Consider the following 12,693-nt stretch of genomic DNA (forward strand, 5'->3'; position numbering starts at 1 on the left):
GCAAATAAAGACATTACAGCTGATGACTGATTTTGCATAAAATGCTAAAAAATATAATCAGGTCCCGATCCAGCCGATGTAAAGTCTTATATGTTTATATTTTTAGCATTGTCACTTGGACACACAATTGTACCCGATATTTTGACTCTTACCATAAGTAAATCAATGACGTACATTTATTTGATATATACTATGATATCTTTTAGGCTTTGATATTTATGTGGCACGTCAACATTCATATTCAACTCCAACAAATCAAGAGCAAGAACTTGTGTATGTGTTGCATATATGTGTGTATATATGATGTGTGCGTGTATACAGTATATTGCTTCCTCACCCACCAGTGCATCGTCTCCTATGATATAGAGATACACTGTACCTCCTAGATATAAAGACATATCGATATATCAAATGTCCTTTCCACTAATGTGGGAGTTATTTTTCGCTGGGTCCGCCCCTCACCTCGATTGCCAATGCTGATCAAGTCGGGGAGGTGGGTGAAGCGCTCGTTGCAGTAGTTGCCCTCGCAGCAGCAGAAGAAGACCTGAGGGTTCTCGTCCATGGAGACACACTCTTGCCTGAAGACACAGGATGACACATGCAACACACACCTGTGTTAGTGGTGCAGAAGAGTATCGGGGCTATTTTTAATGGCGGCCAATGCACGCTGGAGATCTTTTTGTGAAAAAAGAAGGTTCATTTGTATGATCATAAGTGCTGTACATTTCGAATCTGTCAGGTTGAAAAGCAAAAGCAGGGAATGAAGCTATTTATTGCAGTGTTTGCTTCTCTTGCTAGATAGTCAAAGCCAGGGGTCAAGTCCGGTGCTTGAGGGTCTTACAGGTTTTAGAGGTTTCCCGCCTCCAACACACCTGATTCCAATGATTAGGATTGTTTCCTGGCTTCTGCAGAGCTTGCTGATGAGCCTATCTATCATTAAGGAACCACTTGATCACTCGAGGACCAGAGTTGGTGACCCCTGTCGGCTATTCAAGGCTCGAAATGTTGTTTTTCTTTCCTTTTCCTAATTACTTCATTTGAGGAACACCTTTTTGTCTGCCGTTTCAGTCTGAAATGCTTTTGCAATCTTCCCGCACCATCAACCGAACAGCTTCTCTTCCGCCGCCGACTGGTGTGACATAAGGATGTTGTGGCATTTGTATGCCCACTTGCAGTATAGTATTGCTTTTCAATGAGTCTATATGGGGCACAAAATGGGAATTTTCACTTGCAAATTACGATGCAAACCTGCTGCTTTTGAGCCTTGCTATTGCTTGATCCAATTTTACAGGCACAGCGGAGCCATGAAAGCCACAGAAATTGTATTCTTCTCCAAAACAAGCCAATGTAGCATAAAAAACAATTTTTGAAGCTGATGGGTCAAATTACTACATATAGTTGCTTTCTGGGAACTTAAGAGCTCAGATGGCGAGTTCATTGTTTCTTAAAAGCACACAGAACTGCATTAGTGTTAATCACTAAACACATTTCTGACCATTTCTCCTAGTGCAGGGTTACTAATACTATTCATTTGTTCGTAAAATAAAATAATTTCAGACTCTTCATCAATGTCAGAAGCTAAACAAGCAACCACAACTCCAGAATCCAAAGTAGAAGCCTGTCACAGACCCCATTCAACTTCTCCAATTTAGAACAGACCCGCTGGAAGAAAAAAAAAATCTTCCTACACAGGTGCAGGATTTAGTTATTCATTCATGCCTCAAAACATAAAACATATTTTTTTTTACATCAGAAGCAAAAGAGAAAACAATTATAATAAAAACCTTAAAATTCCAAGCTGCAGCCTAAAAACTCCCAGATTTTAAGAAAATTGCAGTATTCGAGTTAGACTGTTTCTTCTACGTGCAGGATTTAGTTACTTGCTCAGGCTTCAAAATGGGCAAAATTTGGGATTCTCCTTTGAACTCTACATCAATGTCAAAAGCTAAACAACTAACCGCAACTTAGATAGGCTGAAGCTAGACAGGCTGTCAACACCCCCACTCAACATCGGCCCAGTTAGCTTCTTCGGTTACACATTCCATTCTTCACTTATGCCTCAAAATGTGCAGGATAGTCTGGATGGGGAAAAGCTGCAAGCTACTGAGTGTTATGTTGCATGCACGTGCAGTAAATCTCGGCGTACGTAAATATCCACCCGTGTCTAATTGAGACCTGACCCCAATATTTTCAAAAACAGCTTTCATGTCGCCTCAGCATGTTCTCCCACACTCACAGCGTACATTATGCAACACTGAATTATTTAAAGATGGCGCATTCTATATACAGTGTCCTTAACATTCCTGCGTGCATCGTAGGTATTTAGAATATTGGACGCTTAACAAGTGACTCCAACCCCAAAAGTGCCACTAATGTGCATTTAAAAGTGGGTTCAAGATGAGGCTGGCAGACTTTGCTGGTCGCTGCCCCAACCCGGATCGATGCCAGCAGACTGGAAAGCTCAAAATGTGCCACTGTATGAAAAGCAGTCACCGTAGTTTCATGTGTAGTGGGCAGTGGCCTAGAGAATTTGAATACTCAACTACTGAGAGATCAGGCATCGACGGCATTGTAAAATATTTTCTTTATTTCCCCTTTCACATAGATTTTCCTCAAGATTCGGAAGCTTACACAGGCCATTAAAAACAGCTTATTTGTAGTACAAAGTACATTTTGTAGCGTAAATTTTACCCATATTTTTTCCCCAGTCTTAACAGAGTAAACTTTACACTTGGAATAGAGTAAAATGTTAAATAAATAAATAAATCACTCAAGGGTTGAGGATGATCCCACAACCTTCATCGTGGGAGACGGCCACACTATCACTTAAACTATGCCACACCTAAAGTTTGTTAACATATTGTTGCTGTGTCCAAAAGAAGACCAAAAATGATGGCGGTATGAGGATTCCACCTGATACCAGCGATATACTGACAAGTGGCGTGGCTCAGCAGGTATAATGGCTGTCTCCCAAACTGAAGGTTCTGCGATCGTTCATCAACCCTTGAGTGATTTATTAAAAAAAAATATATATATATATATATATATATATATATATATATATATTAACTCTCTTCCAGAGTAACGTTTACTCTGTTTAAACTGGCACACTATAGTCTTCTAGAGTAAAATTTACAAATTTATGACATTTACAGTTTTATAAATTGATCTACACAAACAAAATGTGGTATGCAACACAAATTAAGAGTGCATATTGTGTTTTGTTGTTAGGGCTTGCGGCAATTGCAAATGTGTCATGTTCTGTTACTTTGAGTCCTGCTATGTCTGAGTTCATAAACGCAACACGAGTGACTGGGAAGAGAGAGAGACCATGAGGGACTGCGTTCAATGTCAACACAGGCATACAAAAACTGTGCTTTGGTTGTTAATAAACGTGAGTTTGCTGACTAATAATGCCTCCATAATAGATGTTGCAACATGTAAGTGTACCAAACAGGACATCACATTACATCAAACACTGTTGCTAATGCTAGCTTCCAGACATGACTATCCCTATGCCAGATACGGTATCAGGCATCAGCTACAACATGCTTGTCAGACATTGCATCCAGCCAGCGGGAGAAGCGGGAGACGAAGTACAAACCCAATTCCCAAAAAGTTGGGACACGATACAAATTGTGAATAAAAACTGAATGCAATTATGTGGAAGTGCCAAAATGTAATATTTTGTTCAGAATAGAACATAGATGACAGGTCAAAAGCTTTAACTGAGAAAATGTATAATTTTAAGGGGAAAATATGTTGATTGTAAATTTCATGGTGCCCAAAAAATCTCAAAAAACTTAGGAAATGTAGCAATAAGAGGCAGGAAAAGTCAATTGCACTTAAAAAAAACAGCTGGAAGACCAGTTACCACTAATGAGGTTCATTGGCAACTTAATTGAAGTATAAAAAGAGCAGTGGCAGTGTCTCTCAGAAGCGAAGATGGGTAGAGAATCACCAATTCCTCCAATGTTGTGCAGAAAGATAGTGGAGAAAGGTGTTTACCAGCGAAAAATTGCAAAAAGGTTGAAGTAATCATCATCTACAGTGCATAAAATCATCCAAAGATTCAGAGAATCTGGAACAATCTCTGTGTGTAAGGGTCGAGGCCGAAAAATCTTACTGGATGCCCATGATCTTCGGGCCCTTAAACGGTACTGCACCGCAAACAGGAATGCTTTACTGTAAGGGAAATCACAGAAAGGGCTCAGCAATACTTCCAGAAAACATTCCAACACAATCCACCGTGGCAGCCGCCGTTGCCAGATGAAACTCCACAGTACAAAGAAGAAGCCATTTCTAAAGCAGACCAAGAAGCGCGGGCGTTTCTCTGGGCCAGTGGTTATTTAAAATGGAGTGTGGCAAAGTGGAAACCTGTTTTGTGGTCAGACCAATCACGATTCCAAGTTCTTTGTGGAAAACTGGGGTGCTATATCATACTGACTAAAGAGGACAAGGACAACCCAAGTTGTTATCAGTTTATAAGCCTGCATCTGTCAACATATAGGGTTGCATGAGTGCCACATCTGCTCCCATCCAGGCATCATCACTTTCAGAGAAGATCTTGCATTTCTCAACACGATAATGCCAGACCACATGCAGCACCGATTACAACATCATGGCTGCGTAGGAAAAGGATCCGGGTATTGAAATGGCCAGCCTGCAGTCCACTTCTTTCACTTCTAGCGCACATCTGGCGCATCATAAAGGAGAAGGTGCAACAAAGAAAGCCCAAGGCAGTTGAACAGTTAGAGAGACGCGTGATAGACAAGAATAGGACAGCCTTCCTATTTCTAAACTTGAGAAACTTGTCTCCTGGATCCCCAGATGTTTGCAGACTATTGTAAGAAGGAGAGGGGGTGCCTCACAGTGGTCAAAATGGCCTTGTCCCAACTTTTTTGAGATTTGTTGTGTCAATCAAATCAAAGCGCCAAATAAATAAATACATAAATGATTCAAGGTTGATGCTTATTGATATTAAAGGGACAGTTTGGGTTTTTGGACATGAATCTGCAATCAGCACTGACTTACTACCGCTGACAGCGCCTTGTGACTGTGACCCGAGATCTGGTCCAATTTTGGTCGAGACGAAAGTAGTCGAAAGTAGAAATAAAAAGTTTTTCTTCTCAAAACAATTTGTGTTTAAAAGAGTGATACATTTGCATCACAAAAGCGCAAACTAGAAAAAAGTAAGACTCCATTACCGCCTGGCACTATTTTTTTGTTTGTATCACTACGCGGCGCACTGCATCCAGCTGACAGACGCACGTGTTTCACCGTAATTATAACTTTGAAAACTCACAATAACAAGCCTGACAATGACAATGACAATGACAATGAAGACAATGTCTTTAGCCCTGAGCCAAGGGCGCATCTTTATGAACCCGGATATACTGATGCCGAAATTCCTCAGATGTAGTTAGAACGGGCAGAGAGAGAGAGAGAGCGAGGAGGGATAGAGAAGTGGTACAACTTGATGGTGGAGCATCACCTGGAGCACTGAAAGAGCGGGTGACTGTCACTGACAAATGGGTTGCACTTGTTTGAAGTGCTCGGAAAGTGGTGAAAAGTGTGCGGAGATTCAGGGACATTTTTATTGGTACGACCCGGGAAATCATGCGTCTGCACCATTTTTACATATGTGACCCGCTGCGGCAGAATGGGCCGCATGTCGGGAAGATTAATGTAGAGATATTAGACAATACAAGACAGTTGGACAATATTTGTCCATTTTGAGATTTCTTGACAAATAGCCTCCTTGAGGTCTCTAGTTTAATTTCCCAGCTGCAAAAAAGTCAAAATAAAAAATAAGCAATTATTAGACACTATGCATCGTAACTAGGGGGGGTGTTTTAGCCAAGCTGCTAGCTAGCGCCGCGTCTTGCACAACTGTTTAAAAACAACCTGAATTTCCTAGCCTCAAACGTAATCCACAAATGATATATATAAATGTTGTGAGGATACACAGATCTGCTAATGGATGGATGGATGGACATAGCAACCCAAAAAAAATCTAACTACACCATTCAGCACGAAAGTGAACAGAACAGTCATCCTACCTTGTAGCAGAAGCTATGTTATCATCGCTTCGGATACCGGCGAATTGTAATCCAAACAGACAGAGACAATCTTCAATGTCGATGTTGTCAATTTCATACGACGTTGTTACTTTTAATTGACACAAAATTAATTAATCAAATTTCCCACTGTGGTAATATGACCTAATTTAAGCAAGAAAATATCACAAGGAGCAACAATAAAATAACCTAACTTTGGCTGATGCCTCAGAAGATGAATTGTAAACTGAATGTGATCTTCAAAGTTGAGGCTGATTTTATCAGTTGAGAGTTCAAACTTGCAAAACATTTAAAGGGTTCAAATCTCGGACGATGGCCTTGCCTGCTATTGGAATTGACTTTCCACTGATATTTTAACACTTCCTGAACATTTCAGGTTCATATCTTTTTCCTAAGGTACTGGTTGCTATGGACATTTGAAAGATGCAAGTACCAAAACTTAAAACCAGTTTTTCTCAAAACTAAGGATTTCTACCTTCCAACATTAAAATTGCTGTAATGTTGTCAATTTTTGAGGTCAGTCTATGTATTATATATAATTTTAAAGGGTATTAAGTGCAGATTGTTTTTTTGACACATGAGGACCCTTTTGCCAGAGCCAGTCTCACAAGAATGCTGCCAGCAGACATGGCTGCTAATCTCACTTTTTTATGTCTTCACACAACTGGCTACTGTTAGCCGTAGGGGTGGGCGATATGCGCTAAAAAAATCTCAATATTAATAAAAAAATAAAACTAAAAAAAAAACTTGGCGAGATTTTGACGATATTCTACAAAAAAAATCTTGTGCATCTGCACTCGCTTCACAAAATAATAATAGACAGCGTTTTTGAACAACAGCTCTTGTTTATATTTTAATTTGCTAATAATACATCTTCTGCAAAACATTTTACAACGATATTCTTCGGCAACATTTAACTCTTTCACTGCCACTGACGTTTAAAGACGTCAAGTAAAAACCTACGCTTCACTGCCAATGACGTCAAAAGACATCATCCAATGATTTTTTTTTTTTTTTTTGAAACAGGTAGAGGAAACCCTTCCGCATGTCTGGTGAAAGTTTCAAGTCTGTCTGTTGTGCCTAATGACTATTTTTGGCCCCTAGAGGGCAGCGATGACTCTCTTTTGACAAGATCGGGTGGGTGTCAGTAGAGGCGGAGCTAGAGCGTCGAGCAGGAGATGAGAATGGAAGACAAAGGAAAAATGGCGGCCGGTCGCGAGGAGCTCACGCCCGAGACGTTTTTTTCAAAGACCAAAAGCATCGCTGAAAAAGCACATTGTTGACGACGATGATCATCATCGATGATGAAGATGAGGGTGGTGACTCCGTGGTTGAGAAGCATTGACGCGGCAGTAGAAGACGTTAGATGGAGCTAGATGGAGGAGGGAACGGGCAATGGCGAGCGTTTGCAAGCAGCTCTACACTTACAAGACGAAAGGCATCGACCAACGCTAAAATAGTACATTGATGACGACGGTGATCATCCTCGATGATGATGAAGGTGAATCCGAGCTTGACGGCGAAATTGGAACCGCTGACGCGGCGGCTATGTGCCCCGAGTCCAATGCATATTCATCGGAGGAAGTGTGTACAGTCTGCTACTTGCTATTTATTCCCCGGAAAAAAAGGCCGTCAATAAAGTGTAACGTTTGCACGCAAAACGGACCAATGTGAAAGTGAAAGTAAACTGTTGTGCGAGTCCTGGCGTCTCCTTGCACGCAGGAGAGCGTTACAAAAGGAAAAACTGTATTTGAAACATCCACATAATTGTAAGTAGTACCACAGTTGCACACATTTGTAAATAGTTTGCGAAATTGTTTTGTCAAATTGTTACACTGTTGAATGGAAATAAACGTATTTTGCAATCAAAAAACACTTTTTCATTGTTGGTGAAAGCGTTTTACAGAAGTAAAGCACTATTTAGGTGTTTGTGGCATCATTCATGGACAAAAAGAAATGTACAATTCACTAGAGTGCATGAAATAACATCGTTTCACAAAAAGCTCTTTTTCTCCGTTTTTTGTTTCAAAACAGAGAATTTCGGAGAAAGTAACCATTTTCTATTGTTGATTACTGAAGAACGGAATAAGGTAGAAACAAACTTTTTTTTTCTGATGAAAGCTGAGAGTCCAATCTTTCATTTGGTAGTGGTGGTACCACCAGCTACCACTGGTGGTAGCTCCATCTAACGTCTTCTACTGCCGCGTCAATGCTTTCCAACCACGGAGTCACCCTCATCTTCATCATCGATGATGATCATGTCATCAACAATGTGCTTTTTTAGCGATGCTTTTGGTCTTTGAAAAAAACGTCTCGGGCGTGAGCTCCTCGCAACCGGTCGCCATTTTTCCTTTGTTTTCCATTCTGATCTCCTGCTCGACGCTCTAGCTCCGCCTCTACTGACGCCCACCCGATCTTGTCAAAAGACAGTCATCGCTGCCCTCTAGGGGCCAAAAATAGTCCTTAGGCACAACAGACCTAATTGAAACTTTCACCACAGATGCGGAAGGCTTCCCCCCACCCGTTTCAAAAAATAAAATTAAAAAAAATTGGATGACGTCTTTTGACGTCATTGGCAGCCCTCCGTAGGTTTTTACTTGACATCTTTAAACGTCAGTGGCAGTGAAAGAGTTAAGATATAGTATTAAAACTCGTTAATGTCAAATTGGACAGTGAAAGCCAAGTTGACGACAATATCGATAACAACGATTATCGCCCACCCCTAGTTGACTGCAGCCAACGCCAAACACAAGAAACTTTACTCGCAAGCCGAATTAACACACGTTAACAACAATGTATGGATGAGTCCCTTTCCACCGCGAGACGTGCGATGCGTTCACTAACACAAGAATACAAAACAGAACGTGCAACACCGAAACATACAACACACCTTAGTTCCATTAGTTTATAAAGTTTATACAATCGTAACGTTATATACTACTCGCTCTCGCTCTCCATTAGCTCTCTCGCGTCATGGTAAGCACTTCCAAACAACTTGGTTTGTGCAGCGTGCCACGCAGTGATATGAACAGAAAAAATAGTGCCCGCCGGTAATGGAGTCAGATTTTTTTCTAGTTTGTGGTTTTATGATGCAAATGTATCACTCTTTTAAACACAAATTGTTTTTAGAAGAAAAACGCTTCATTTCCGTGACCCCAGCCAATTAGCCGGACTATCTGAATTTCGTCTCGACCAAAACCGGACCAGATCTCGAGTCACAGGACACTGTCAGGGGTAAGTCAATGCTGATTGCACACAACTGTAGAGGAGGATGCCATACAGATTCATGTCAAAAAACCCGAACTATCACTTTAATTGTTGACAATTTTGATCATCGACAAGTTACAACATTGTGACTAATCGACTTATCTTTGCAGCCCAAGTCTAATGCGACATAATGCTAGGGCCAGTTTCGACTCTCCCCTTCCAGTGACTGGGGGGGGGGGGGGGGGGGACTGGCTGCCATTTGCCAAATTTGGCGGGAAGATCCAGAACACATTGTTGGTGACGAGCTTCACACTTCAGTCCCAACTTTCTGATACTATGTTTCCGTTCACACAGAGCTGCAGGTCCCACCTGTTGTTGGTATTGTCTCCAATACCACAGCGGAAGCTGAAAAACTCACAGGTCAACCTGAATTGCCCGTTTACATACTACAGTAGAGCAGCACCACCGGGGGATGATGAGGCTTTGATGAGCAGTGTGAAAGGCATTTACTGTATGATTGGCTGGCAGTTGCCAATTTTGCCGGAAAGACCCAGAACCTGCCGGCCTCTTTGGCCTTCAAAATCAACTGCCGTAGCACAGCCTCTTGGGAGAAGTGAGTGTCAGGTGGGTAAAGGTTCACACCCTGGTCCCGCCATTCACACAGTTGCCATCCACCGGCTCACCTGTCATAGCAGTTGAAGTCGTCCAGCCAGCAGCCTTTCTTCACCAGCTTGATGGTCCCTGAGGAGTTGAGCCAGGAGGCGTAGCAGTGCAGCCGCTTGTCCTTGTCTTTGTCCTTGTCGTCGCAGCGCTCAAAGCCACTCTGGTTGGTCTTCTCAGCGCGCCAGTTGTCATTGTAGAACACACACTCGCGCGTCTCCGCCTCGCCTACGCTGTATCCTGTGAGACACCAGACCAGACAGTAATCAATCCGACCAAGCGAAAGGAAAAATGGATGGATGGATAGACGGCACGGGGAAGGAACATGGAAGAGTTATCGCTTTGGAGCGCCGCCAAGTTCGGGAGTTCCTCTAGGGCTCGGAAAGTTGCTGCCAAATAATCCACCGTGCTTAAAAGATCTATTTAGACTTTTAATTAGCCGTGATACAAAACATAATAGCAACACGCCAGACGTGTCGAGAGATAAACACAGTCCAAGGGATTACCCCCGCCCCGAGTACACACTTCACTTGTACAACCTGTGTGCACTGTACATCTACCTCTGGGCTTGGACTGTCAATTACCGGTTAAGACATCACAGCATAGGTTATACCGTACATGAAGTGTCTGCCCACCCATCAAGTGTGTAATGCAAATGTTTCGTACGTACAAATGGCAATATATATATATATATATACACACACATATACACAGTGCTCAGCATAAATGAGTAAACCCCCTTTGAAAAGTAACATTCTAAACAATATCTCAATGAATACAATAACAATTTCCCTAATGTTGGCAAGACCAAATTTAATATACATCTGGTTAACTTATAACATGAAAGTAAGGTTAATACAATAAATTGGATTACACATTTTTCAGTTTGACTCAAATAAGGGTGATGCAAAAATGAGTACACCCCTCAGCAAAAATGACTAAATCTAGTACTTTGTATGGCCTCCATGATTTTTAATCGCAGCACAGCTTCTAGGCATGAAAGGGGGTGTATTCATTTATGCTGAGCACTGTATATAATATATTCCTTAGAATTGCATGAAGTTAATGGCAACTTTGTATTCATATAATTTCTAATTTCTTGTCCTTGATCGTATAACGATAATGGTGTCGGTCACCACAGTGAGTACTCGATACCTTAAAATAAGACTGCTATTGGCACCAATACCTGGTATCGGTAGTCACCCATCATAGTCAGGATGATACCACCTCTGCCTCAATTTGAGCCAGGAAAAACCTGGCGTTACGAAACCATTTTCCCAATTACTGTTTATCAACCAATTATTGCAACAGCAGAATTAATAGAGATAGGCCGATATGTTTTTTTCAGGGCTGAAACTGATGCCGATTATTAGTAGTCAAGGGGGCTCATAAGTGATATTTGAAACCAATATTCATTTTCAGTAAAAAAGGGGAAAACACTATACTGCCGTCAAGATTTTTTTAAATACAAATGCAAATCTTGACTTGTGTGTGATGTCTTAAAGCATGTTTATTGAACAATTTTATTTTTCATATAAATTTCTAAAAAAAAATGTTCAGGTTTGCAAGGTTATGCAAACTTAAACAATACCATAACTCTCTATAGTTTTCTACAGTAAATATTTTTCCCCAAAATTTAAAGATACATGAAATCTTAAACTATCAGATTTATTAACGTTGAACAAAAACAAAAGGTTCAGAAGGTTTCCAGGGCCATCAGCATCTCTTATAAAGTTAACTGAAAATTTACATAAATAGTTCCCTGAGATTAAAAAGGTTTGTCAAAATGCCCAATGCTTTTAACTTGCTTAAAAGTGCAGCATAACATTGTTCACACTTCACACTCAATGGGGCAGGTAAAATGGCATGGAAAAGATTAGTTTTGTTGCGGTAGCGGTGTGAAAGAGAAGAGCAGAAATCCACACCTGGGTGTAAATTTTTAAATACAAAACACTCACTTCTCCTGTACTGGTGTGTTGAAATTGCCATTAAGGTTTTTTTTATATACATCTCACCACACGCTAATAAGGCTGCTCTAACTATCTTTAAATAAAAATTAAAAAAAACATTGCATGAAATTGGTCCTCCATTGTTGCCACACAAATTTAGCTTTTACGTCGTCAGAATAGCTTTGTTATTATTATTTTTTCTTAAAAAAAAATAAAAAATAGAAGCTGTCTCTTTAAATCCTGTCCTACAAGAGACTGCCCCTCCCCCAGTGTTGCCCCTACCCCACACACACACACACTCGTTTAAATGTTCGGTAGCAAACAATGGACTTCAATATTTAGGAATATTACGTTTATAGAAGGGAAGTTATTTATTCGTTTATGTTTTAACTACGGGGTGATGCTCCATCGAGCCCATATTGGTCGTCACGTGATGAGGGAGGACTTTTACTACAACAAGACCCCCCCACACACCTTATTCCCTCTCTCCCTCCTTCTGTCACTTATGGAGGCTTTAACACACAACAACGTGGATTCTGGAGGAAGCAGCTTAGTAGTTTACTATAACATTAATCTACAAACCATATTAGAACTAAAATGGCTGCGTGGGACACAGGCACACAAACGGAGGCAGACGCATATATTTAAGGAGGGCAGCTGTGTAGACATTTTATTGTCATTCTAAACGGGAGGAAGAGGAGGGGAGGGGGCCGTGAGGGGAGGCCGTATGTTCCAAAATAATAAAGAAGGTCAGAGAGCAAGCCCACGTTGTGGAGTCACGTTATTGAAAGCTGTGG

General features: G+C 41.0%; 1 protein-coding gene across 1 annotated transcript in view; it reads right to left on the minus strand.

The window, feature by feature from the left end:
• LOC144043809 (activin receptor type-2B-like) overlaps positions 1 to 12,693 on the minus strand; it is a 30,340-nt gene that overhangs the window by 16,647 nt on the left and 1,000 nt on the right. Inside the window, exons 2-3 of the mRNA XM_077557797.1 lie at positions 9,971 to 10,187; positions 463 to 578 (exon numbers count right to left, since the gene is read on the minus strand). Coding sequence (XP_077413923.1) covers positions 463 to 578; positions 9,971 to 10,187 — 333 coding nt within the window. The remainder of the gene's footprint in view (positions 1 to 462; positions 579 to 9,970; positions 10,188 to 12,693) is intronic.

This window comes from Vanacampus margaritifer, chromosome 2, assembly GCF_051991255.1.
Source record: "Vanacampus margaritifer isolate UIUO_Vmar chromosome 2, RoL_Vmar_1.0, whole genome shotgun sequence".
Classification (NCBI taxonomy): domain Eukaryota; kingdom Metazoa; phylum Chordata; class Actinopteri; order Syngnathiformes; family Syngnathidae; genus Vanacampus; species Vanacampus margaritifer.